Here is a 24,631-nt window from a genome sequence, read left to right as displayed (position 1 = left end):
TACTGCCAATGCACCCTTCTTTTTAATTTCTAATACCATGGTGACCCCTACCCTTGACCGGTGTTGCCTTTCCTGCCTATATATCTACTGTAATAGCTCGTAGGTCAAAATGACTGCTGTTTATTCTCTCTCTGTGTCCTTTTTTCCCTTTCTCAAAGTCATATTCCCCTATGCCTTTTGGCTGCCATCTCCTCAGAGACATAAAACCATATTTGCCTTTGATTATGTTATTTTAGAACATGAGCAATTATCTTACGTAATAAACTGTTTTCACCACGCCGGCTACTTATACATGGAAACAGCAGCTCTTCTATTATCTCCAACAAACCCAGGCACATGTTTGCCCTTCATTCTTCAGAGATTTGAAACTGAAAACCAAGGACACTGGTGCTGCTTCTGATGATTGTCCTCAGAATGACACTCACACACGGCATGTATCTATCTGGTCTCATGCTGCAATTTCACTATTCAAAGGATGTAAAGAAACTAAAAGTGGTGATTAGCACATAGTCGGCTAGAGGCATCTTGTTTTTGTGTTTATTAAAGGTTTATATAGTTTTGCCATAAGATGAGTGAGCATTGCTGCATTTTATATAAATGTAACTGCCATGTTTTTCAACTTCTGTTTTTCTTACACAATTATATTTTAGTAGTGTGTGGAGCCAGAGGCGCAGTGGGCAGCGCTGCTACCTCGCAGTTAGGAGACCTGGGTTCGCTTCCCGGGTCCTACCTGCGTGGAGTTTGCATGTTCTCCCCTTGTCTGCGTGGGTTTCCTCCGGGCGCTCTGGTTTCCTCCCACAGTCCAAAGACATGCAGGTTAGGTGGATTGGTGATTCTAAATTGGCCCTGTGGTGGGCTGGCTCCCTGCCCAGGGTTTGTTTCCTGGGATTGGCTCCAGCAGACCCCATGACCCTGTAGATAGGATATAGTGGGCTGGATAATGGATGGATGGACGGATAGTGTATAACTAAAAATAATAGATGTAGTACAAAATAATTAGTAGTGCTGATAGATGTACCTGAGAATAAATGTAATTTTATCCTTACAAAATTTTTTTGACCTTCTGCAAAAATGGATGTTGATTATAGTACAGGCATAGAGCCACTCTTGTTGAGTATAAACTTGACCAGAAACAGTGTAAAGACTACATTCAGTATACCTTTTAGTTTATTGAATTGTCACTCTATGCTGCAAATGGCAAACCCGTGGCAAGTAGATTTAAGACATCAAATATGTCCTCTTTGTTATGGAGCTGGTTGGGTGCGATATGAAGTAGAGGATTCAAACAGTGCAATAAAGAAAGTGAGGCCACTTGGGGAATTGATAAGCAAAGCCTTCATCTAAAATTAAGCAAGGGAATAGCGGATTGTGCAAAAGTAAGGATGTTTTAGGAAATCAAATGTTAAGTCAAGAGCGTCACAGTAGTTTCACAACAAAATAAGACCTCATTAGGCCTTCTTATACTGCTATAAAACCCATTCCTACTTTCCAAGCCCCCTTTCACTCGTCCCCATTTCCTACCTGTTCTTCACTCCACTTCTAATTCCTAACTCCCTTGGTTGATGGATAGATGTCCCTTTTAATGACTGATCTGTGAGTACTTTGGTGTTATGATGACAGAGTTATGAAGTACCTACGTGTCTGACTGAAGCTACAAAAATACTGAGGCTGTCTTTTTAGCACTCCTTTCAGTGGCCCCAGTCATCTCTTCTGACAGAGTTCCCTGTCTGGAGTGCAGCTCTTAGTTAATCCTGCGGGAATGTGCACTAAGGAGGAATATGCTGACTGCTGCCACCTAATATGCAGGAGGACTTATGTGTCTTAAAGCATGCCCACTGGCCATTTTCCCTTAAGATGTTTTCCAGTACCAGGAAAGCACTGGTCTCTATCCTGGCTGAGGCTTTGGCAGCATGTTACGAGACTAGAATACAAATAGGTGGATCCGTTTTGTGAAGGAGAATGTGGTGGTGCTGGGAATTTTATCATGTTTAATATCTCTACTGCGATAACAGTAAGTAAACAGTGCCAAAAGAAGGGGTGCTTATTACAAACTGTGCAGTACAGAAGAAGACTGGGACAGATTCTGGGCACAGACTTCTTTATAAAAATGGTAAATAATAATCATAATAATTATCTCTATCCTTTTATCTAAATTAATTCAACTGAGTTATTGATTTTTCTTTTGGGATGGTGAATGACCAGAACGCCTTACTAAAAGAAGTGGTCCAGCTCTTATGAAATTCACTCAGTTGTTTGCACAACTGACCTTCTCAGTAAGCTGTAATGGCAGTGTGAAGTTGCTTGATTGCTTTATTTATCATTATTTTTGTTAATTACTCTAAGCTGCCAGAATGATTGCAAATGGAAGGCCACAGGAAAATTGATATTTTAAGCGGAGCAGTAGATAAAAGCTGTCAAAAGGGAAAGCAACAGTTAAAATTCTCTAGCAACCAAGGCAAAATGCTAACCACACATGAAGCAAAGGATCAAAAATTTCTGATTTCTAAACACAGAACGTTGCAAAGCAGAAGTTATTTGACCAATATCCATAATCTTGGATGTCACCTTTTAGACCCTTGAATGGTTGAAGTGTCATCAAACAACCTCCTAGGCGACGACCCAAGCAAATGAGCATTGCATGTAGAGATGAAACCCGCAAGATAGTGGGGCACAAGTAAAAACCAAAATGGCAGTGCAGGTACCATAAAACATAGCAAAAATAAAAATGAGTAAAATATTAAAATGAGAAACCAAAAAAGAATATAGATCAATTCTCCACATAACAAAATCCCCCAAACCACCATCACGACCACAAAGAAAAACTTATTCAAAGAGAACTATATTTTTAAAATATACCAATCATAGCAGTGCTTGCCTGTTGCCTCCCATATTTGCCTAACTTCACAGGAGTGATTATTAGGATCAAGCCTGCAGTGAGGCTCACTTGTACGTTCTTGCAGCTCTGCCATTCTCGGCCTGCTTGCTGCAGTGATCAACATCTAAAAGCCAGATTTTCAGCTAGTAAGTTTTTCCTGAAACTGCGAGATGTCGCTTTCATGACCTTCTTCAATGAGTGTTCCAAAAGGACACAGTTTTCTTGTTTGTTCTGCCTTTTTCATTTTTTCCTTTCATTCAGTGTTAGTGCTATTTGTATGTATGTAGTACTTGTCTGCTCTTTGGAGGACATTAGCAGAGTTCCGGCTCTGGTTTCATAAGGCTGGAGTGGTAAAGAAAATTCTTGTGGTTCATTTCATTAGAGTCAGGACTTGTTTGAGTATTACTTTGTGCTGTTTGGCTGTTCCTGTCCATTTAGGAAATCAAATAAAGTGAAAAAGAACCGTTTTTTTCATTCTTGACAGGTAGAATAAGTGTCTTGAGGTCATGATGACAGGGCTCTGCTGAGTTTTCTCATGATTTAGGGTACATCTGAAACACAGCTCTCTAGAGGCTGTCTGTTGTACTTGTAAAGTACATATTGATTCATTTTCACACTGATCTTGCATGGTAGTTTTTATACTAAGTAGATGTTGAACGTTTTTCTTGTGAATATATTCATTGGTTTTTAATTATAGTATCTGGGCTAAAAGAGAGCAGCAGTAGAATAAGGCTGCTAATGTATATAAGAATGGCCAACTCAAGGGTTTTCACTTCCTGTGACTTTCAGAAATACAGCAAAACGGGTCAATGAATATCCTTAGAAATTAACTATGTAAAATGTAGAAAAAGCAAAGCAAATCAGAATTCAGTTTTTCTTAAAAGAAAGGTAATGAAGTCTAAAAAGTGCATTTTAATGTGGTCATGCATTGGTAAGACCAGCATCCACTTAATTCTTAATTCAATTTCAGGATCACCAAGAGTCACCATCTCAAATGCACTGAGTAGAAGACAGGAAACAGCCTAGTTGTAAACAAGAGGCAGTTTCCACATAAGGGATATCTACACAAACACACATTTACTAAATGTCAGTACACTTATTTTCATAAACATGTTGGCATGTATGCATACGAGTTCTGTGTGTAGTTTGACCAAATCTCATGTCAGCCCCAAAACTGGCCGGAAGAAAGCTCAACCCCTGGAAATGAACTACACAACACCAACATACAGAACATTGCAGGCACAGCCTTAAATAATTTATTAGAATTCTGAGACATACTGTATTCAGTACGTATTTGCTAATTAGGCAGCTTTTAAGATACCACATTTATACAAAAAGAAAATATCGTTATATATAACTATGATAGCATTACATAATGCACATAGTCCAACTTGAGGATGTAGAGGAAAAAGAAAATGATATTTCAAAATATTACATATATATTATCAGTACATGAATTAGACCATTTATCTGAATATAAACCAGACTAGATTTTTTAGATTAGATTAGATTAGCTAAAATTCCTCATGGATGTTGTGGCAAATCATATGAAATTGTGTGTATACTGTAAAGAGAGATTTGGATCTGCTTTTAATAACATTGACCCACTCAAAGCATTAACGTGTACAGGACAGACCCGTCAATGTTCTTTGAAGTTTGGGATGTCTACAGTACTTTCCCCTTTATCTGCTTTTAGTTGGCTCCAAATAAACTAAATTTATTTTCAGGTTGGAGCACAAATGATTTCTGATATATTTTGGACTTAACTTTGTGATGCCTTCTACTATTGCACAAATACTGACATCAATATTTCTTTTTAATAAGGCAAACAAAATACTTCTTTTAAGTGGAAAATCCTCTACTTTTGTTTCTATACCTTTTATGAAATCAGTTTCTTTCACAAATGGGTTTAAGAGCTTAATGCAGTTTCAATGCCAATATTAAGTAGAGTGCAGTTTGTCCAAACTTTTTTCTCAGCTTGGCAAGTGTCTTTCTTTTTGTGGTTCGTTTCTCTGGTAGTGAAAGTCCTTCATTACACCTAAATATGTTGTTCAACATTCTAATTTTTTTATAAGGGCCAGATTCCAGACTCATTTCTTCAATGTTGATGAGCTTTTCTCCTCATCATAAAGCTGAACATTTCAGGTGAATTGAAAACTTTTACAATGCAAACCATTATGTCCATATTATATATGACGTCAATACTGAGAAAGCATCCAATACTCGCTTTTTTAAAGTAAAGAAGTAAAGAAGACACAGTGGTCATGGTGATGGAGTGCAACCCCTTAAGGTTTCTGGTTCAATGAAAAGTGAGCAAAACATTTAACCCTTATACTATACAAAATCATGTAAACAATTTTAACATTTTAATTCACTTTAGATAACAACAAAATAAATGCAATGTAATTGCAATGAATGTTGAATTAATACAGGCTTTTGGATTCCAACACAGTTTGTTAAGTGTTAACTTTTACTTTTTTTGACAGAAAATGCTACTTATTATGAATTGCTTTCTGTATGTATTTAAATGAAAAAAAAGGTTTTCTCCTTAAAAGTAAATGAGAATTGAGCAAGCCCTTTGTTGACTCATAATAGCTGTTGCAGCTTTGAGTCAAAAAGCTTCTCTTCGTGGCAGTAATGAGTGCAAGGCACAGGGATAGTGGCTGTCTTCAGACACACACTGACCCATTCAGTGTAACTCTAATACTGCTATTCAGTGTCATTTTTAATAAAGGTAATCATTCCCTGTGAAATTGCTGACTCCATCTCAATCCCAATAAATCCAAAGCACTGCGGAGGCAGAGCAACTTTCAAAGAGGGATAATTCAAGACCTATAGTGTCCGCATTATAATTGCTAATCTGCACTTAGTTGATACAGCTGCATTTCACTTCTGCATTTAGTCATCAGTTAAACTATGAGAAAATTTTGTTTCTTTATAATCCGTCACTGCCAATGGTGTAACTCTTGACTGGTTAATGAATCCCTTAATTATATCTCTCCATCTTGATAATTCTGCAAGGTATTTTTCTTCTGAAGTAGTGCTGGTCAGGATATCCATTTTCTCTGTAGTTTCCACTGGAAAGGAAATTAACTTATTATTTGATGAGTTCTTAAATGGAAATTCCCACAAAAAGTTAAGCCTAAGACTGACATGAATAATAGAGTGAAAATGAATTCTTGTATAATTTATAGTTCAGAAAAAAACAGATTTTCCTTTTCTAATTATACACTTTACAGTTTTAATTCTTGATTGGTTAAAATATGGATGAATAATATCTCTCCAGTTTGATCATTCAGTTTTCCATTTTACTTTAGTGGGTGGCATCTTGTCAGATACTTTGGTTTCCTCCCAAGTACCTGCTGTGTGATATGGCGACTAATTTGCCTCAGGATGGCCGAATGTGGATGTGTGTGAGGTTGTCCTGTGATGGACCAGTTGTCCCTGTTCGAAATTTTTCTCACAACCCTTTAATGAATAAACCATTTCTGAAAATGAATTAATGAATGGAGCTGTGGTAAAAGAAGTGAATCTGTGGCTTAATTTATTACATTTACTGAGTTATCGTTTCTAGTTTTAAATTAAATTTAAAAATGGGTTCAGTGGGTTTGACAATGTTATGTTAAAAAATGACTTGTGGTTTTGTATTCAGGCAACTTTCACGAAAAATAACACTTTTCTCACATGCGTGATATAAATCCTTCATTCACTTTAGATATTCATTCAATATTCATCAAATTTTTGAAACTGCTTTTTAGCAAGGAAACTTTAGAATTTGTTTAGTTATTTTTTTTACAAAAACAGTTTAATCAGTTAAAAAAAACCTTGACAATCCAGAAAAACATCAAGTCATGCTTGGATTATTAGGTTTGACAAAGAAAGACATCCTGAAAAAGACTCAAGATACATTTTGAACCAGTAGAGCACATTCAAAGACACCATTTTATCCTAACAAAGCAGCATTGTGGCATGGTAGTTAATACTGCTGCTTCATAGATCCAGCATGCTGGATTTGAATCCCATGCCCAGTCATTGCCTGTGTGGAGTTTTGCACATTGATGCTATGTCTGTGTAGCTCAGTAGTACATTCTGACTCTCACTCATCTGTAGACAATAGGCAAAGTGCACTCAGACTGACACCAAGAAAACCAAACTGCAGAAAAAACATAAAGCATTTTATTAACAAAGAAGCCATGACAAGGAAGGGAAAACCATAAAAAGTACAAAGTATCAAATTAATAGATAAAATACAACTAGCCTACTTATCACAAGGACTGCAACCTATGTCCATGTCAGGATGCCTTATGTACTTTTCCACCAAAATACAACCAACTTTCCTTACTACCACCTCATTGTTTATTACTCCATACCTCTGGTTTCCTTTCTTCCTTCCATCAAACCTTCTTCCTTTTCACTACCCAGCACTAATGTCTATCAACTTATGCCATTTTGCCATTTTAAGCCATAGCCTGAAAGCATACAGTCCTTACAGCTCCACAGGGGCCTGTCCATAAAGTATGCCAGGGCCCCATGCATAACCCAAGGAGACCTGCTGATACACACCTGGGCTGAGCCTCACACTACTGTATGTATGTTTGTATGTGTTCAGTCAGTTTTCCTATGCTATTTTGCATGTGAGTGGTTCCCTGCAATTAAATGCTGTCCTTTTCTGGGTTTGTTTCTGTTTTATGCCCAGTTTTTCTGGAATAACCTCTAGTCCACCGAAACCCACTCCACTCTACTTCTCAATAAGATTAAATGAGTTAGAGAATGTCTTGCATTACCCACATTGACTAAGTTCCAGAGAATAAAAGAATGAGATTTTACCTCCACCCATTTTCCAGACTTACGTTGTGCATCACAGAGGTGGGAACTAGTAGCCATCGAGGATCTCATAGTTTATCACAAAACAGACATACTAGGTCAGTTTAGTAAGCAATCAGACTAAAGCAGGATAAGGTTGTCAAAAACAAACTGAACTCTATGTTTGTTCATTATCATGATGACACTCAACATCCTGTCACGTGCCAGTAATCTTTAATTTGAGTAGTACGCATGTATTTCTATAAGTGGAATAAAGAGTCCCACCATTTACGTAGTGAACATTTTATGCATAAATACTAAAGAGTTGAACATTCAACTATGCTAACTGATTTTTGTTAGTTGAAAACTCCTGATTAATAGAATATTGTTTCATATCCTAAGTGATAAGTAACATAATTATTTCACTGCAAAATCCGCAATATAATCCTTGCTTTATTCTGGTGGTAAAATAGTTTTAATTATTATGTCTACGTATGTGAAGATGCTTTGAGCTTTCTTTTCTCTTGTATGGCTCTGAGGCGAAGGATCTGCAATGGTATCCAGAAGGTTGCTGGTTCGAATCCCCATCACTGCCAAAAGAGATCCTACTCTGCTGGGCCCTTGAGCAAGACCCTTAACCTGTAAGTGCTCCAGGGGCGCTGTACAATGGCTGACCCTGCGCTCTGACCCCAAGTGGTATGCGAAAACGAACAAATTCCTAATACAAGAAATTGTATAAGGCGACTTGTATAACACTACGAGGTTTAGTGTTTAGTAGATGCACAGCCATGCCTATGGTTACGTGCCGAGGTTTGAGGACAGCTCAATTTAACTGAGATAGCTGCTCATGTGTTCTGCATATTTCTTTTTTTGTACCGATCCTCAGATCAGGAAAAGCTAAGTTCTCTAAACAATTTAGTTCAACTGCAGAATAAAGTGGATAAATAAATGCATGAGCATTTTAAAATGCAGTTAATTTGCTTAATTATCTTAGTGTTCATCTTTAAGCATTAACAAGAGAGATTTTTTTCTCAGAAACATATCTGTCATTTTCAAATGAACAATAAATAACTGTTCTAAATCATGCTGCATGCTTCTTTCATTTAATGATAGAAGGAAAAGTCATGCATATATTCAGTAATAATGTATCAAAAAATAAAAACAGTTCACTGGCACGATTTTTCAGATTACTGTTTGTGGTTCTTATTCCTAAGTGCTATAGGAGAAAATGGATGATATCAGCCTAACTAACAGTCCTTAAAAAGAAGCAAAACTTTTTTGTAAGGTGCTCTGATTGCATTACTGAACATTGTGTTATGTCTTCAGACTACACAGGTCATAAGCTTCATTCTTATATTAGTTGAACATAATCCAGAGCTTCATCAAACCAGTAAACTACCCATACTGTGTTATGTTTAAGACATGTCAGACTGTTAAAGGGAGAATGCTGATAATCACTCTTGGATGTCAGATGACATACAGTATTGAAACCTACTAGTGACACTTGTTCAAATGGTACTAAACTGCACTGTAAAGCCATAATGTTTCAATTCCAAAAATTAAATTACTGTAAATTATAAAGACAATTCTTTTAAGCTTAAAAAACATTTTTGAACTTCAGAAAAAGCATTTAATCTTAAACAAAATCATGCTGCAACACCTCCAACATATTAGACTGCCTACAATAGTATACTTGAAAAATGAACAGATGTTTAATTTTCCATGAATACAGCGAAATCTTTAAAAAAGCTCCATACTATTACTTAAGTATTTTTAAGTTATTTTAGAGAAACTATTAAAAAATGGATTCAAACACAACCCAGAATCAAACAAATGAACAACTCGATTTATTTTGATTTTGTAACCCTGAATATTCATTCACTTGGCCAGATCTGGCAAGTTTTTACCATCCCTAACCCTGTGGCAGTGCTAAGGGGGTTGTGAGGAAAGAGTGTAAAAGCGGATATCCATCACTCAACTGATCTGTGCCAATCTATTGGTTTCATATAAAAAGGGTTTTTGAACACTTTCAATAACTTAACTTGTGCTGTGTGTATCCAGTGCATGATAAGTACTTGTCTACCCAATTCACATCAGCCTCATTCTGTATTTCTCCACTGCAGGAAGGAATAAAAATATTTGTATTTTTAGAAAAAACATTTTTGTATATCAGTGCTTACTGGTCAATTTTTTATGTTTTAAGTCTGTATTGCTTGATTAGTAAGTAAATTCAATCTATCTTCATTTCACTGTAGCTGTGGATTTTCCACATTATATAGGAAATTTATTTTGTATGAACATTTATAAATACTGTTGCAACTCTGATCTGCGTGGAAATAATGAGGTGAATATATGCAAGATGGAGAACCATGGATACTGGAGTGGAATAAATAGAACTGCACTGAACAGTGTGTAAGGTTGGACTGGAAAAAGAAGGAGAAGATAGAGAACACACTGAGGAGACCTACAATTCCACTGAGGAGGTTTAAGTACTCCACTGTCAAGATCAACAGTGGAAAGTAATCCAGACGCCTGTTGGAAAAGAGTTAATACACCGTCCTTCTAAGGATCTTCAACCATTGTTTGCGTCTGTGTGTCAGTACTTCCTCTAACCTCAGGCTAATCCAATACACTGAATCTGTGTTATGTTTCAGCCATGGATTATTCCCTGATTTAAATCTACTTTCCTTGCTTCTGAATTATTATTTGTCATACAGTTTTTGTTATTGTGTAATTTTTGTTAAAACTGTTATGTTTAATTATGGTTTAGTATTTATGCATCGTCTACTTATGCTGATTACTGATGTTCCTTGTTTTCTAAAGATAGGACTACCATTATGTCACTGCTCAAGGACCGCCATCACCTTTTATACTTTAGGCTGGGGTCCCTCATAGGTTTACTGATTATAGCAGTGTGCTTTTTATATTGTTGAGTATTGTTTTCTTTGGCTATTACTAGTTTATTGAATTTTGCTTTTGATTTGTTGATTTTCTCTTTAATTAGCATTTTGAAGTTGCTTTTTGGTTTGCCTCAAATTGCCTTTTCTGGTAAATGTTTTTTTTTGCCTTATTTTGCATTTTTTCACCATTTCTATGCATCTTTTTGTTATTTAAATAAATTCTTTGCTTTAAAAAGATATCTCATCTGGTATAATGGTGGTTCTGAGGCTAATGATTTGTGGCAGCAATTGGAATGTTTCTGATTCAAATCCCGTAAATGTCAAAAGTGATTCCACTCTGTTGGGCCCTTTTGTAAGTCCCTCAACCTGCAATTGCTCCATCCTGGGTATAATGTTAACCTGCATCCTGCCCAGCATGTAGGTCCTCCAACTTGTAGGGAGAACTTGGGGGTTTGGTGGCAGGATTGGCACTCTAGCCACTGTAAAAAACACCTCACACTGCTCCACTCCATTCAAACTAGTGTGGTGCTGAGGTATTACTGGTTGCACAGTTGCACTTGGGTCCTAATTTGGGATCCAGAGGTGGTTCATCATGTGCTGGGTGTGTGCTCCTAACCTCCTCCTCATTTGCCTCGCTTCTCAAGATAAAGGTTAGATGTTTCATCCGGTCCCTTGAAGGGCACTGTATGTACTGTGAATATTTAAAGCATAACATTCAGCTGTAAAAAATGGAATTCCATTTCAAAGCTTGCCTGTTGAGTTTGGGATTAGACAGTCTGAGATAAGGCCTGTCTCTAGGAAGGCCAGTGAAGGCCCTGGTCAGGTATAGGGTTCTTTTTAGATTCCGTTGACCCTTTTCGCCATGTTGTGTTGCTGCTTCACAACAAACTCTTAAGAAAGGTAAATGGTGGAAAAAGTCAAAGAAACCATCATATCCAGATTTGATGGAGCACAGAGGTTATTAATGGCATAATTAAATATCAATAAATTAAACAAAGAATTTGACTGATTTTAAAATATAAAATTTTAGCACTGAGTATTTGTGGCTACTGCATTGTATATCAGGGCTGATGGAGAAAGTTACACTTGGGTAGTTGCAACCAAAATATCACAGCTCCCTCATGATTTTGAAACTATTGAAAAACTGAAAAGCTACAATTGCTATGAATTTTCATAAGACAAAAATATGAATTTAAATGATTGAGCTTGCCTGTTTGGAATGATAAACACTGGAAAGAATTCAGTGTCACATATACTTGATGATTCCCTCTCTTGAATAGCCATCATTTTGACGGATTTGAGTTGACTTAACGTGTGATGTGAATGAGTAAGTGATTAGAATGACCAAGAATGAATGATAAAGTATGTCCCTGTAAAAGTGTGAGGGTTTTGTGATGTGGGATATCTATCAAATCTATTTGAAGACCCCTGCTGTAATCCCTCCTATGGTGCTGTTACTCTCTGCTCTGTCTGTAGAAGATTTTTCATCTTCTAGTTATGGAGAGCAAATTCCCTTCAGCTCTCACTTTGACAGTTGCCTCTCACAAAGATGGTTTCCCGGCACACATATAATTAAATACTTTATCCAAATGAAGCACACATTTCAAAATTTGCAGGATTCTTCAGTCTTTTGGGTTACTCAAAATGAATGTTCATTCTAATGTTGCGCCCTGAATTTTGTCTAAGCAAATATGATGCAAATACTGAAATACTCAACAATGTGAAAAATATCCTATATTTTAACATAAATCTACCAATGTCTTCCCACCTTCTTTCATTAACTAATGGTCTGGAGAAAGGACCAATACTTTAGTTATGTATTTCAAAACCCATAATCCTTATCGTGCAGATATTTGTTTATCTGCAACTAGACAGCCAGATTTTGCAAGTTTAACTTTGTATCATTTTACATTTTTAAGCTAAGTTACATACTGAAAGGTAATCTTTGAAAAATCAATTATATATATTTTCAACAAGTAAGTAAAACAATGTAATGTTTATACTTGAAATAACATGATTAACCTTTGCAAAATAGGACTACCTTGTACATTTGTTCATACTGAGGAAGGATGCTGAGTAAAAATGCTGAAAAAGGTAGCAGACGGATGTCTTGTTTTTTTAAGTTCTTATTTTGTTACATTTTTAAAAATTAAGAAAAGATGTTTGGTGATGGTATTAAACAAATTATATGTGATATAACATTCTCAAAGTAGTTTAGCCTAATTCAGAGTCATGAGAACCCATAAACTAACCAGGTAGCATCAGGTGAAAGGCGCAAACCAATTCTGGACAGAGGGACAGTCCATGGGGGGCTCATGCACATGCACACCTATATTCATATTCACACTAGGGCCGATACAGAGTCACCAATTAACCTAAGATGCATCTTCTTTTGGAATGTGGGAGGAGGAACTTCCATGAAGACACATTGAGAACATGTAAACTTCATACAGACCATGACTAGCAGCTGATTTAAACCCAAGTTGTGAGACCCTTACAGAAGCATTACTAAAAAGTGCACCTCCACGCTGCCATTTCCTATGAAACATAACATAAGAACTGTTTCAGTGTTAATTAACAACAAATACATTGCCATTGTCTAATATTTATTCTGGCTTATATACATATTAAATGCTAGGCACAAAACAGTAAATAGCCCTAGACAGAGGACCAGTCCTTTGCAGGGCTGTATTATGTCCACAATAACTCAGACAAAGGCCAGTCTGAAATCATGAATTAACCAAGCAAACCCATCTTTGGCAACATTGAAGATAAACCACAAACACACATGAAGAGTGTAAATATTTCACAAGCGCAATGCTCAGGTATGGGATGTGAATCATAATGTGTCATGCTGAATCTGCAAGTTAATTTAGCAGGGTTACCCACTGGACCACACTCATTTATATTTATATAAAACAAAGTAAATTATTACTAGATGTGTAAGCCTGTACTGCAAAAAGCCCGGGGTCCTAGAAACTATTGCAATTGTCAGAAAAAAAATTGAAATGTAGAGATGTCAGGTAATTGAAAGAAACTACTCTGGGCATCTCTCTCCTAGGAGGATTTGTTTTTGCTGACATGCTTGCATCGCTTGTGTATTAGCAGCAAGAGGTAAAGTAAAAGGGATACTGCTTTACTGATGTGCTCACCTCGTTTCTGTATTGGCGGCTAAGCGAGTGACTTTCTTCGGAGGTTTTGTTTTGCCGATGTGCTGGCCTCACTTGCGTATCCTCGGAGGTGGAGCCCTTACCCTGACTCCACCTCTCACTTCCGGGTCGGACGGATAGACAAACACACAGTTCCACGTGAAGACGTTTATATATAAGATCAAGACATATTTGTTGTTAATTAACATTGTGGTAATCTTTATTTAGTTTTTTTTTCTACATTTACACTACGTATTTGTTAATCTCCAGTGTTTATGTTTTTCACTACTTTTTTTTCCAAAAAAATGATATTGTTTTAGTGTTTGGTCAGTATGATGTACTTAGCACCTCTGTGATTTCTGATTTTAGTAAATCTCCACCTGACAGGAAGATGACTGTGTGAAAAATGAAGGAAATGGACTCCCTTATCAACCCAGACTTGTGAAGGCTGTATGTGAATTATGTAATCTGGAGAAAGATGGTGTGAAGAAAATTTAAATAAGAAGGGAAATTACTTGGAGTGTTTTGTAAGTGTATCCCTTATTTCACTTCTCTTTACCTGAAGTGACATACTGATATAAAAAAAGCAAACATTACAAAAGCAGCCATAACAAATGTTTTGATTCTTACCCATTAAAATCACAGCATAACAAGACAAAAGAAGGCTGGCCACCAAAGCAACTGCAACAACTATGAGTAGTATGCACAGACATCTTGAGGAACTGAGCCATTTTTCATTAGTTTCAGATTTACACAGTGGTGAATGTTCATTTTCTTTGGTCATCCTTGACAGCTGTTTAAATGAGTCTACAAAATAGAGAAGATAAAATGTATATTATTGTATTACCTATATGCAATATTAGATTCAAATTATTTTTGTTTTGTTATGACTGAAAAGTCCCTGTGCTCTACATTACCTGCTACTTGAGTGCCAGACTTTTTAGGTTTTTTGGCTCATTCTGAGCATGCGTCTTGACTATGGATCATCATAATGATTTTATAAATGAAGACATTAACCTAAAAATGCATTATGACCTATGTCTCTTCTTCTACATGTAGATGTTGTGTGGCTTAACTGGCAGCAGGCTACTTCGTGCTCCAATTAAATTTGTTATTTCAGGTTTTTCATGCAGATGTTGTGTTGTAATGAGGCAGTATTTAAAAAGAAAATGTATGATAAGAGAAAAATGCAGGGCACTCACCATTAATGTTGTGAATAGCTAATCATTCTTGGGCATGCTGTTATTGGAAAGGGCCACATTTAATTAATGTGGCACAGTGCCACTCATTCATGTGAAGTACCTCTCTAAACATGAAGAAGCCCTGTCATCAATATCTTTAAATAAAGCCCTAAATACAAAGACACAGTTCCTGAAAAGGAATATATTGTTGCTCTGGCTCAGTAAATTAGAGTAAAAAAAAGTACATCATATAAAAACAAAACCAACTACTTTGTTGGCAGATAAAATTTAAGAAAAGGAACGGCTTACACTGCATAAAAATACAATATATTTTTCTCATTACAAATTCTTCAGAAAAATCTCTGTCCATTAGTTTCAGTCTACTTCACGTCTATTTATAAACAATAAGAGCATAAAAACATTTATTAGCAAAAAGAGACATCTTAGTCATTTCTCTAGTTGTTAGCTGTCCCACTATATTAAGATGTGACTTTTTAAAACTGTCACACTTTTGATATCATTAACATGACTCAATAATTTGTTTCAGATATCCACAACTCTTAGTACAAAGAATTGCTTCTTGGCTTACACTGTGAATGCTGCTCCCCTTAATTTCCACATTTTAGTATGTGATTCACTAGTAATACATTGTGATTAACCTTAAAATGGAAAAGGACAAACTGTAAAAAAAAAAACTTAAAGTTATTTTATTTAACTTTAAATTAAAACAGAATAAATATAATACAAAACACACAAACTAGTTTCTAAAACAAAAATCCAAAAATTCAAAATTTTAAAAGCTAATAAAAGAACAATGAACAGCAGATAATTGACTAAACAGCAAAATAAGAAGGCAAAGCCAACAAGTTAGCAAAATTCAAAGTAGTAAATCCTGAACATTCAAACCAGAAGTCCAAACCAGAAAATCCAAAATAAAACTCACAAGGGACAGGACAGGACAGGACAAAGTTTTGATCTGAAGAACACAGGAGTGGGAAATAATAAGGTGGGCCACAAAAGGCTGGTAAGTATGGTAACATCATAATAGAAAGAAATAAGTCAAAAGTTAAAAAAGAAATATGCGAGAGATTTTCAGAGTTGTATTCACAATCAGGGACAATGTGTTGCCAATGACATGACAATTTATATGGTTGCAGTGATGATGTAATCACACACAAATTCCATGACCAGCCCCGTAACCCCCAGCAGGCGATTGACATGTCATAACAATGACTCATTAAAAAACAAAATGCCTTTGCCATTGGTGCCGTTATGGTATTTTTCAAAACATAACAAAGTGAGTGTGACTCAAAGTATAATCTGTTTTTTCCCTTGCATCATGTTATGTTTATTTTTAAAATGTACAATATGTTCTCTGCACATGCACACATAATTATATGTCTAATAATTTTTTTTTGGAGACTTTTCTGCTGTAGATGGTTCATTGTAAACTGAAGCTTGCTGTCTGTTGAACGAGGTTAATGAGAGCACCTCTGATCTTTGCAGTTCAAAATCACCGCTTCTACTTTGAGCACCGCATTGAATTGGTTTAGAAATGTGACATTCAGTGAGCCATCTAATTGTTTCTAGACAGTTTTAAGCAAAAGTCACTCATGGCTGTCTCCAGACGTATATATTATAAGTCTGGCTTCAGGGAGACTAGTTTGGTGCTGATTACTGAGTATAACACACAAAAGATGGAGTGCGCATTATGGTTTATTCATACCTAGGGATCTGTTATTACTTCTGTGTATCTTCTGACTGAAATTAAAATCTTTAAGATTACACAAGGCTGAAGCTGGCTACTTATTCGAAGCTTGTTCTTCTACCTTGTTAAGATTACTGTCACCATTCATATTCCTGTTCTACAATAAAATATCTCCTTTCTGATTTCTTATTTATATAATTTTAACCAATTACTGTGTTTAATTAATATTAATAACTAGATGGGGAACTTACTTCCGTTCATTTTCTCCTTTCAGATGGTAATATTGACAGTGATTTTATGATAGTATTGGTCATTTTGTACTAATAGTTATTTTTTCAGTTGATAATTATTGGATACTACTCTACTAGGGATAAAATCATATAGTATCAGTTAACTTAGTTGCCAAAAACACTTTGTTACATTGTCTAAATTGTTTGTAAGACTGGTGACCAAACATTTATACAAAAATCCAAATGAAAACTCAGTAGTTTATATATATAGAAATTATATAACCTAACATTTCATGAGTCCGTTTAAATGTTTCTGTACATGGAAGGAAAGGAGGGAGGGATAGAATCCCATCAATATAAACCCTAAACAGGCCTTTCTGAATTGGTTTTGCTTCCTTGTCAGTATTCCTCATTTACTTTGGTACAATTTGAAAATGCACACATTTATTTATCAAATTATAACATGTTTCATTTAGTGAGTTTGAATATAATGCAAATGTACTTTCAAAAAGTCTTATTTGAAGGCAGACGATAACATTGATATGTAAAAGAACAGTTTTTACTGAGGTGGCGCAGTGGTAGCACTGCTGCCTCACAGTAAGGAGACCTGGGTTCGCTTCCTGGGTCCTCCATGCATGGAGTTTGCATGTTCTCCCCGTGTCTGCGTGGGTTTCCTCCGGGTACTTCCGGTTTCCTCCCAAAGTCCAAAGACATGCAGGTTTGGTGCATTGCCGATCCTAAATTGTCCTTGGTGTGTGTGTGCCCTGCAGTGGGCTGGGATTGGCTCCAGCAGACCCCCGTGAGCCTGTGTTAGGATATAGCAGGTTGGACAATGACTGACAGTTTTTACTGAAGGTAAACACTTAAAGATGATTACAATTCAGCATTTTCTACATTCAGTTGTTTCATTTGTGAGACACATACAAACTTTCAGAGCCTTAATTTATATAGAAGAGAGATGGACAGTCCCTCTTCATCTGCTGACCTCTAGGAACAAAAAGAAGCATAGCTGGGAAACACAAAATTAATGTAAAAGGAGTTTAAGGAGTTATAGCAATCACAAACATTTTTTCTCGGATTTCTTTTGTACATTACAGATTTTCTCTTTCATATTGCAACTTTGAAGATGAAGGGAATGTTATTTATATGTAAATGTCACAAACGTCCGAGATTTCATTTAAGTAACAGTGCACAAGTCATTAGCATAGATATATTAATCATAAAAAATCTAAAGTTAAAAATGCATGTAAAGTTCAAATGTACATGCAACATTTAAAACTTTCAGCCTACATTCATATGGCTACTCTAACCTTAATTTCTGGCTAATTTGAAAGTGCTAATGTCAATAAAACAAATTTTAAAGAATAATAGTAATAGTGCGCATCTTTTGGGATACTTCACTGAAGATCTTTCCTTAATATTGAGAATCCGCCACTCTTAAAAATAATGGTTCATTAATGGCACTGTATAGTTCTTTATCTAGAAAAAAAATAACATTTTTAATGTATGGTGGACTGCAGGAAACTAACAGATTAAGAAAATATGGGCTTTGCCAGTGTTACTGTACGTATGTAGTGAGAGTCCTTTTAAAGTCATGAGCCATTGGTATTTCACAAATCTGTTACCATCTAGTTATGGTTATGCACTCTATGGAGCCTGTTACAGATCTACAAAATAAAGGTTCTTTCTGGAACCATCATGTGGATGCAACTTTTTGGAATCAAAAATGGTTCACTTATGGCATCACTGTGAAGAACCACTGTATCACCTTTATTTTTAAGAGTGTCTGCAGAGAAACAGAACAAAGCACTGGGTAGTCACTGCTTCTGCAACTTTCAGAAAAAAAGAAACAAAAAAAATCCCACATCTCACCACTGATGCTCAGAGTTCATTTTTTTTCTTAACAGAACAGCAGAAGAACATTCTGGGAGTTATGGCTGACTTACATGAACAACACAAATGCTTAGGTAATAGGTTAATAGTCACCGAGGCAGCACACACTTGATATCTTTGGAACAGGTGCTACAGACACCATCTTAAAGAAGTTTCAAACTTTTGCCAACTTAAATGAGAGATTAGAATTATCTGTTAAGGTTGACTGGCACTGGACTTTCATAGGTTTGTAAAAACAAGATCAGGTACAGATCCTTTCCTGCTGAACTCTCTATGTCTATAAGCCTCAGAGATCATGCAGTAACATAAGAACAGTATTTCAGTTGTTTCAACTTATACTCCAATCTGCTGTCGGTTTATGGGTCATAATTCCATCAGACTAGGATGTTTTAATTTCCTTGGAACAAGCAGAAGACAGTGTATTTTCTGTTTCAGTTATTCTCCCTACTAGTTACTAGAGAGCAGTGACACTAATTTTGTGCATAATGAATTTATATACATTAAGTAATAAATTTCTACTCTGAGTAACAGTACTTTAAGAGTATCTTTGTATCTGAGCGGTTTCACAGGTTTACATAAAAGCATACTCCTCCACTTTTCAACCTAGGATTTCAAGAAAACAGAGGATAGGCCAATCAAAACCTGCTTTCTTTAAACAGAAGAATAGAGGCATTTCATCAGTCTTAATTGGCAGGGAATGCATATGAGATGTGAGAATTGGTAGAAGTAAGCAGAGTTGTGTTTTCCAGTTTTCCTAAGAGAACCCCAGCTTTTCTTTTAATTTCCTTCTCCAGTGCTGTCAGTTACTGCAGTGACTAAAGCAGTTTTAGTTTGATATTAAAAATCAACAGAACCTGCAGAAGTTTTCATCCATATCTGAGCACACTTACAGATACTCAAGGAACAATAACAAAAATAACAGGGAAAGAAAATGACAGATTCATCATACAGAGTGCCATCTTAACTTGAACAGCTAACTCTAACCCTAACCCTTAGTTGTCAAGCTACACATCTTTCTGCATCAACTGTAATGTGGTTAGGCAAATAAAAAAATAAGTCTTTTGCAATAGAAATTTGTAAACTCAACGGGGATTATTACAAAACTGAGTAGAAATGGCAAAAAACTAAATTAATAGTTCATTATGAGAAATTTTGACAACTCAACTAAATATTTAAACATAAGTATCTGGTTTTAGGGATAATCTTTTTCTCTAAAGTTATAACCAATGGTGTAGGAAATCAAACACGGGTATTCTCAGCCACTGAGAACCCAGCAACACCTTTAGTGTGGATGAGCAAAGCATAGGTGAATGATTGTGAAGAATGTTTTTATAGAACTAATAAATAATATCATATCTAATAAAATACAGACCTATAGAACCAAGTCAGTTGAACCCAACCCTCTCCCCTCAAATAATTCCACACAACAACCTGTATAAATATACCCACACTTTAAGTAGAATAATATCTCAACTTAAGTCATCCACTTGCATCCTCAATTTTTCCAAAATCTGTAAAAATTACGGCAGTAAAACCTCTGCTGCAAAAATAAACTTGACTAATCTGTTATGGATAATTGTTGTCCTGTATAAGAAAAAGTTGCTGTTTTAAATATAGATGTTTGCCAAATAGTTTTAATCTGTTAAAACTATTTTGGGACCTTTAGATATACAGTTCAAAAGATATAGTTGTGCTAAATGTGTATACCATTTATCTTTATGTTGATTGGTGCAAACTAATATGTTTCTAGACTGTGTTATACAAATTAACCTACTTAAGGGTGTTGTTTTGTTAAATTCCTCAGTCTGGTTATGATTAGTTGACTGGTTCACATGGCAGGCTCCCACAAGTTTGTTGTAATAAAGGACATCCAGCAGGTGCAGGCATTTGTAAAAGTGATGTTGACTGTTCTTTATTTAAGATATTAATTGCCCTGACAACACAGATCACAGTGTTCTCATTAATTGTATTCAACATTCGGTTGGTCTTTCAGACAGTGCTTTACGTTGGTTTAAATCATACATAAATGGGGAAGAAATAATTTGTAAGTCATGGTGACTGCACATTAGAAATGCATGATAAAACATTTGGTGTGATTCAGGGATCTATTCAAGGTCCTTCATTATTCTCTCTCTACATGCTCCTGTTAAGCCAGATCATCTATAATAATAAAAGGCAAAGCCCTCACTGACTGACTGACTGACTGACTGACTCACTCACTCACTGACTGACTGACTGACTCACTCATCACTAATTGTCCAACTTCCCGTGTAGGTGGAAGGCTGAAATTTGGCAGGCTCATTCCTTACAGCTTACTTACAAAAGTTAGGCAGGTTTCATTTCAAAATTATACGCGTAATGGTCATAACTGGAACCTCTTTTTTGTCCATATACTGTAATGGAAGGCAGCAAGATGGCCGTAGGAGACTGAGTTGCGTGTCGCGTCATCACGCCTCCCACGTAATCACGTGAACTGACTGTGAACTCAGTACGTAGAAAAGAAGGAGGAGCCCCAAAGAGCGCTGAAGAAAACACTCATTACACAATTGACAAGGCAGCGAAACAATAAGAAGCGAGTGAGTGACGCATACAAGCATCTTCATAAGACACGAGGTATAAAAAAGCACGGTGTAAACCGTAAGTCTAAATTAACTTTATAGAAACGCTCCCGCTGCCGTTTGCAATACCATATTCGCGAGATACAAGTTTAATGAGAAGACACGAGGTATAAAAAAGCACGGTATAAACCTAACCTTAAATTAACTTTATAGAAACGCTCCCGCTGCCGTTTGCAATGCCATATTCGCGAGATACAAGTTTAATGAGAAGACACGAGGTATAAACGAGAGTTTGCATCACTTTGTAACAGAGTTAAAATTGCTGTAGCGAGAAACTTTTAACTGCCGGGTCTTAGCTAACATTAAATAAACCCGTGGACATTGCAACATCACACAAGAGAGCAGCTCACGTTAAGTGACTGAACGCAGCAGGAGTGATCACTTCCATGAATCAAACCTGTTCAAAAAACACATTACACAATTGATAAAGTAGGAAAAGAATATGAAACAAAGCACGGTATAAACCGTAACTTCAAATTAAGTTTATAGAAACGCTGCCGTTTGCAATACCATATTCGCCCCTGCGTAGCGCGGTGATTTTGCTATATATATTAAACTATTTCAACCATTGTATGATCTGCTTCTCGCAGCTGAAAGAGGGCACCGTAGCAGAAGTTAGCCGACTTGCTCACCAACCACAAGCGTTACCTGGTAGGTAACCACCCATACAATCAGATTGTGAATCAGACTACGAATGCCTGCAATGTAATTACCCCGATCTACATGCTGTGAAATGAACGAACCACACGCCGTAGCACAACGTTAGGGGCTTCGCCTCTACGTCCGAGGATCGATTCCAGTAAGGGAGTGCAGTGACTGTGTACTCCTAATGAGCCCACAATTACGGCGAAACACGTGTCGCATACTATGCATCTTCAAAGCACGGTGTAAACAGTGAGTTTATAGAAACGCTCCCGCTGCCGTTTGCAATACCATATTAGATGACTTTGTAACAGAGTTAAAATTGCTGGACCGATAAATTTTTAACTGCCGGGTCATGTCGCGTGTTCTTGGGTAGGTACACCAAAAAATGTATACATTTATGCATGTAATGGGCAAACAAAAAATGTACTATACCCGAAAGCACTACAGTAGTACTCAATGTATCTTTACTTCTTAAATGTTAATGTTTTACTGTTTAATAATTTATACGCTTCTTATATGTTATTCGGATTCTTTTATCAAAATACCAGTAACAGCGCACTGCACGATAACGTGGAGTGAATATACTTGACATGACCATTCATAGTATTTATCCTCTTTCTCTGTACGTTTACCATTCGTTTGCTCAGAGGTTGATGCGCTTGCTGCTTAATGAGCAGCTCTTCACCCTAGCGTCCCGCTGCTTCTCTTCTTTCGTCGGCATCTTTTCCCGTTAAAACTGATTTTTTTAAAAACTTAGTATGTTTTCTTTAATTTTTCAGTTAAGCTGGCACTTAAGTCTTCAATCTGCCTCAAGAATGATTAGCGGAGGTGGTAAACAATGAAAACGTCAGCCGTACGCATCCGCCACGCACGCACTGGTGCACGCAGCTGTGAGTTGACTCTACAATAAAATAAAATAAAGATAAAAAGAGCAATAACTTGCAGCACCGCTATTCAATTACACTTGCCTAACGCCTCTCCTAAGGGGAAATACTGTGGGATCTGGGCATCTGTCAAAGCAGCAATCACAAGCCCGATTACAAAGCGGGAAGCTGTGATTTGTCCTCTCCCTCCCATGTAACAATCGCAGCCCGTGTTGCAACGCACTATGTATGTATATGTATATATGTGTATGTGTGTGTATATGTATGTGTATATATATATATATATATATATATATATATATATATATATATATATATATATATATATATATATATTTGTTCATATGTGTGGGAAAGCGAATAGTAGACGTGACGTAGTATATGTGTACCAAATTTCAAGTCAATAGGTGAAACGGTTTGCGAGCTACAGGTGATTTAAAATCCTGGACAGACAAACGAATAGCCACAGTAGCGTATTATAGAAGAACATTTTACTGTTTAATAATTTATATTTATATGCAATGTGCTTCTTATATATTACTTCATATTCTCATATGATAATGATGTTAATGTTGTTTATATTGATTTCTATGTTATTGTAAGTGCCCTTTATTTGTGGAAAAATAAATTTGGCAATTAAACTTATTTTATACATACATTTTATTTTTTTCTCTTGCACTCAGTGAGCGAATCCACTGGGTAATCAGCTATATATATATATATATATATATATATAGATAGATATGTATGTATGTATGTGTATATATATATATATATAGATAGATAGATATATGTGTATGTATGTAGATAGATATGTATGTATATGTATATATGTGTATATATATGTAGATATACAAATATGTATATGTATATATGTGTATATATATATGTAGATATACAAATATGTATATGTATATATGTGTCTGTATGTGTATATATATGTTGATATATGTATATATATATGTGGATGTGTATATGTATATATATATATGTATATATGTTTATGTATATATATGTTTACATAACCTCTTTAACACACTACTTCTCCGCTGCGAAGCGCGGGTATTTTGCTAGTTGCTAAATATAAGGTAAGTAACCATAGCTATGCAAAATGACACTCAGCTGTACATATTGATCACACCAGATTACCCTGAGGCTCTGAAGAAATAGAAATTCTGAGTATTGGCAATGGCAAAAAAGTTGAGGATATTAGGAATAATCTTGTCTGTAAATTACGACAGAAGTGAAGCATACAGGTGTCATCATAGATTCACAATTAAATCTTACGCTATTAGTCATATTATAAAGACTGTGTTTTTATCATTTAAGAAATATGGCACGGGTTCAAACTTTCAAATCTGTGCAAAATGCTGAAAAATGAATACATGCTTTTGTAGGGCATTGAAAAGTAGGGCATTGCACTGTATTAGCCATTATGGAAGCAATGATAAGTCAAGCAAAATGACACCTTCTCTGTTTTTCAGTTAGCCAATAAAAGGTGTCATTTTGCTTGACTTATCATTGCTTCCAAGAAAAGTACTGTTGAGTACATGTGACCAACACCAGCATCATTTCATTGGCTGCCTGTATGAACAATTTTGCATCTCCAAATGCCTGATCCCATACATACCTAATCCAATCTGAGACCTTTAAACTCTGGTTTACTCAAAGAGCTGGCGAGGTAGCCTTTTAGGCACCAAAATGTAGTGTAGGGGTTCTCCTGTTGCTCACAGCTGGACTGGGAC

The 24,631-nt window shown here is 36.1% G+C and overlaps 1 protein-coding gene across 2 annotated transcripts in view; it reads right to left on the bottom strand.

Annotated features, from left to right (window-relative positions):
- Positions 1 to 4,073: 4,073 nt before the first annotated feature.
- The window catches only part of LOC114646424 (leucine-rich single-pass membrane protein 1-like), a 53,978-nt gene continuing 33,420 nt past the window's right edge, over positions 4,074 to 24,631 (bottom strand). For both annotated transcript variants that reach the window (XM_051928720.1, XM_028794609.2), the window contains 2 exons: positions 14,358 to 14,534; positions 4,074 to 5,952 (listed from right to left, as the gene is read on the bottom strand). In XM_051928720.1, coding sequence (XP_051784680.1) covers positions 5,774 to 5,952; positions 14,358 to 14,534 — 356 coding nt within the window. In that variant the 3' untranslated portion in view covers positions 4,074 to 5,773. The remainder of the gene's footprint in view (positions 5,953 to 14,357; positions 14,535 to 24,631) is intronic.

Source organism: Erpetoichthys calabaricus, chromosome 1, assembly GCF_900747795.2.
Source record: "Erpetoichthys calabaricus chromosome 1, fErpCal1.3, whole genome shotgun sequence".
Classification (NCBI taxonomy): Eukaryota; Metazoa; Chordata; class Cladistia; order Polypteriformes; family Polypteridae; genus Erpetoichthys; species Erpetoichthys calabaricus.
Note: the sequence above shows the minus strand (reverse complement) of the source record. Positions and strands in the feature narration are given on the sequence as shown.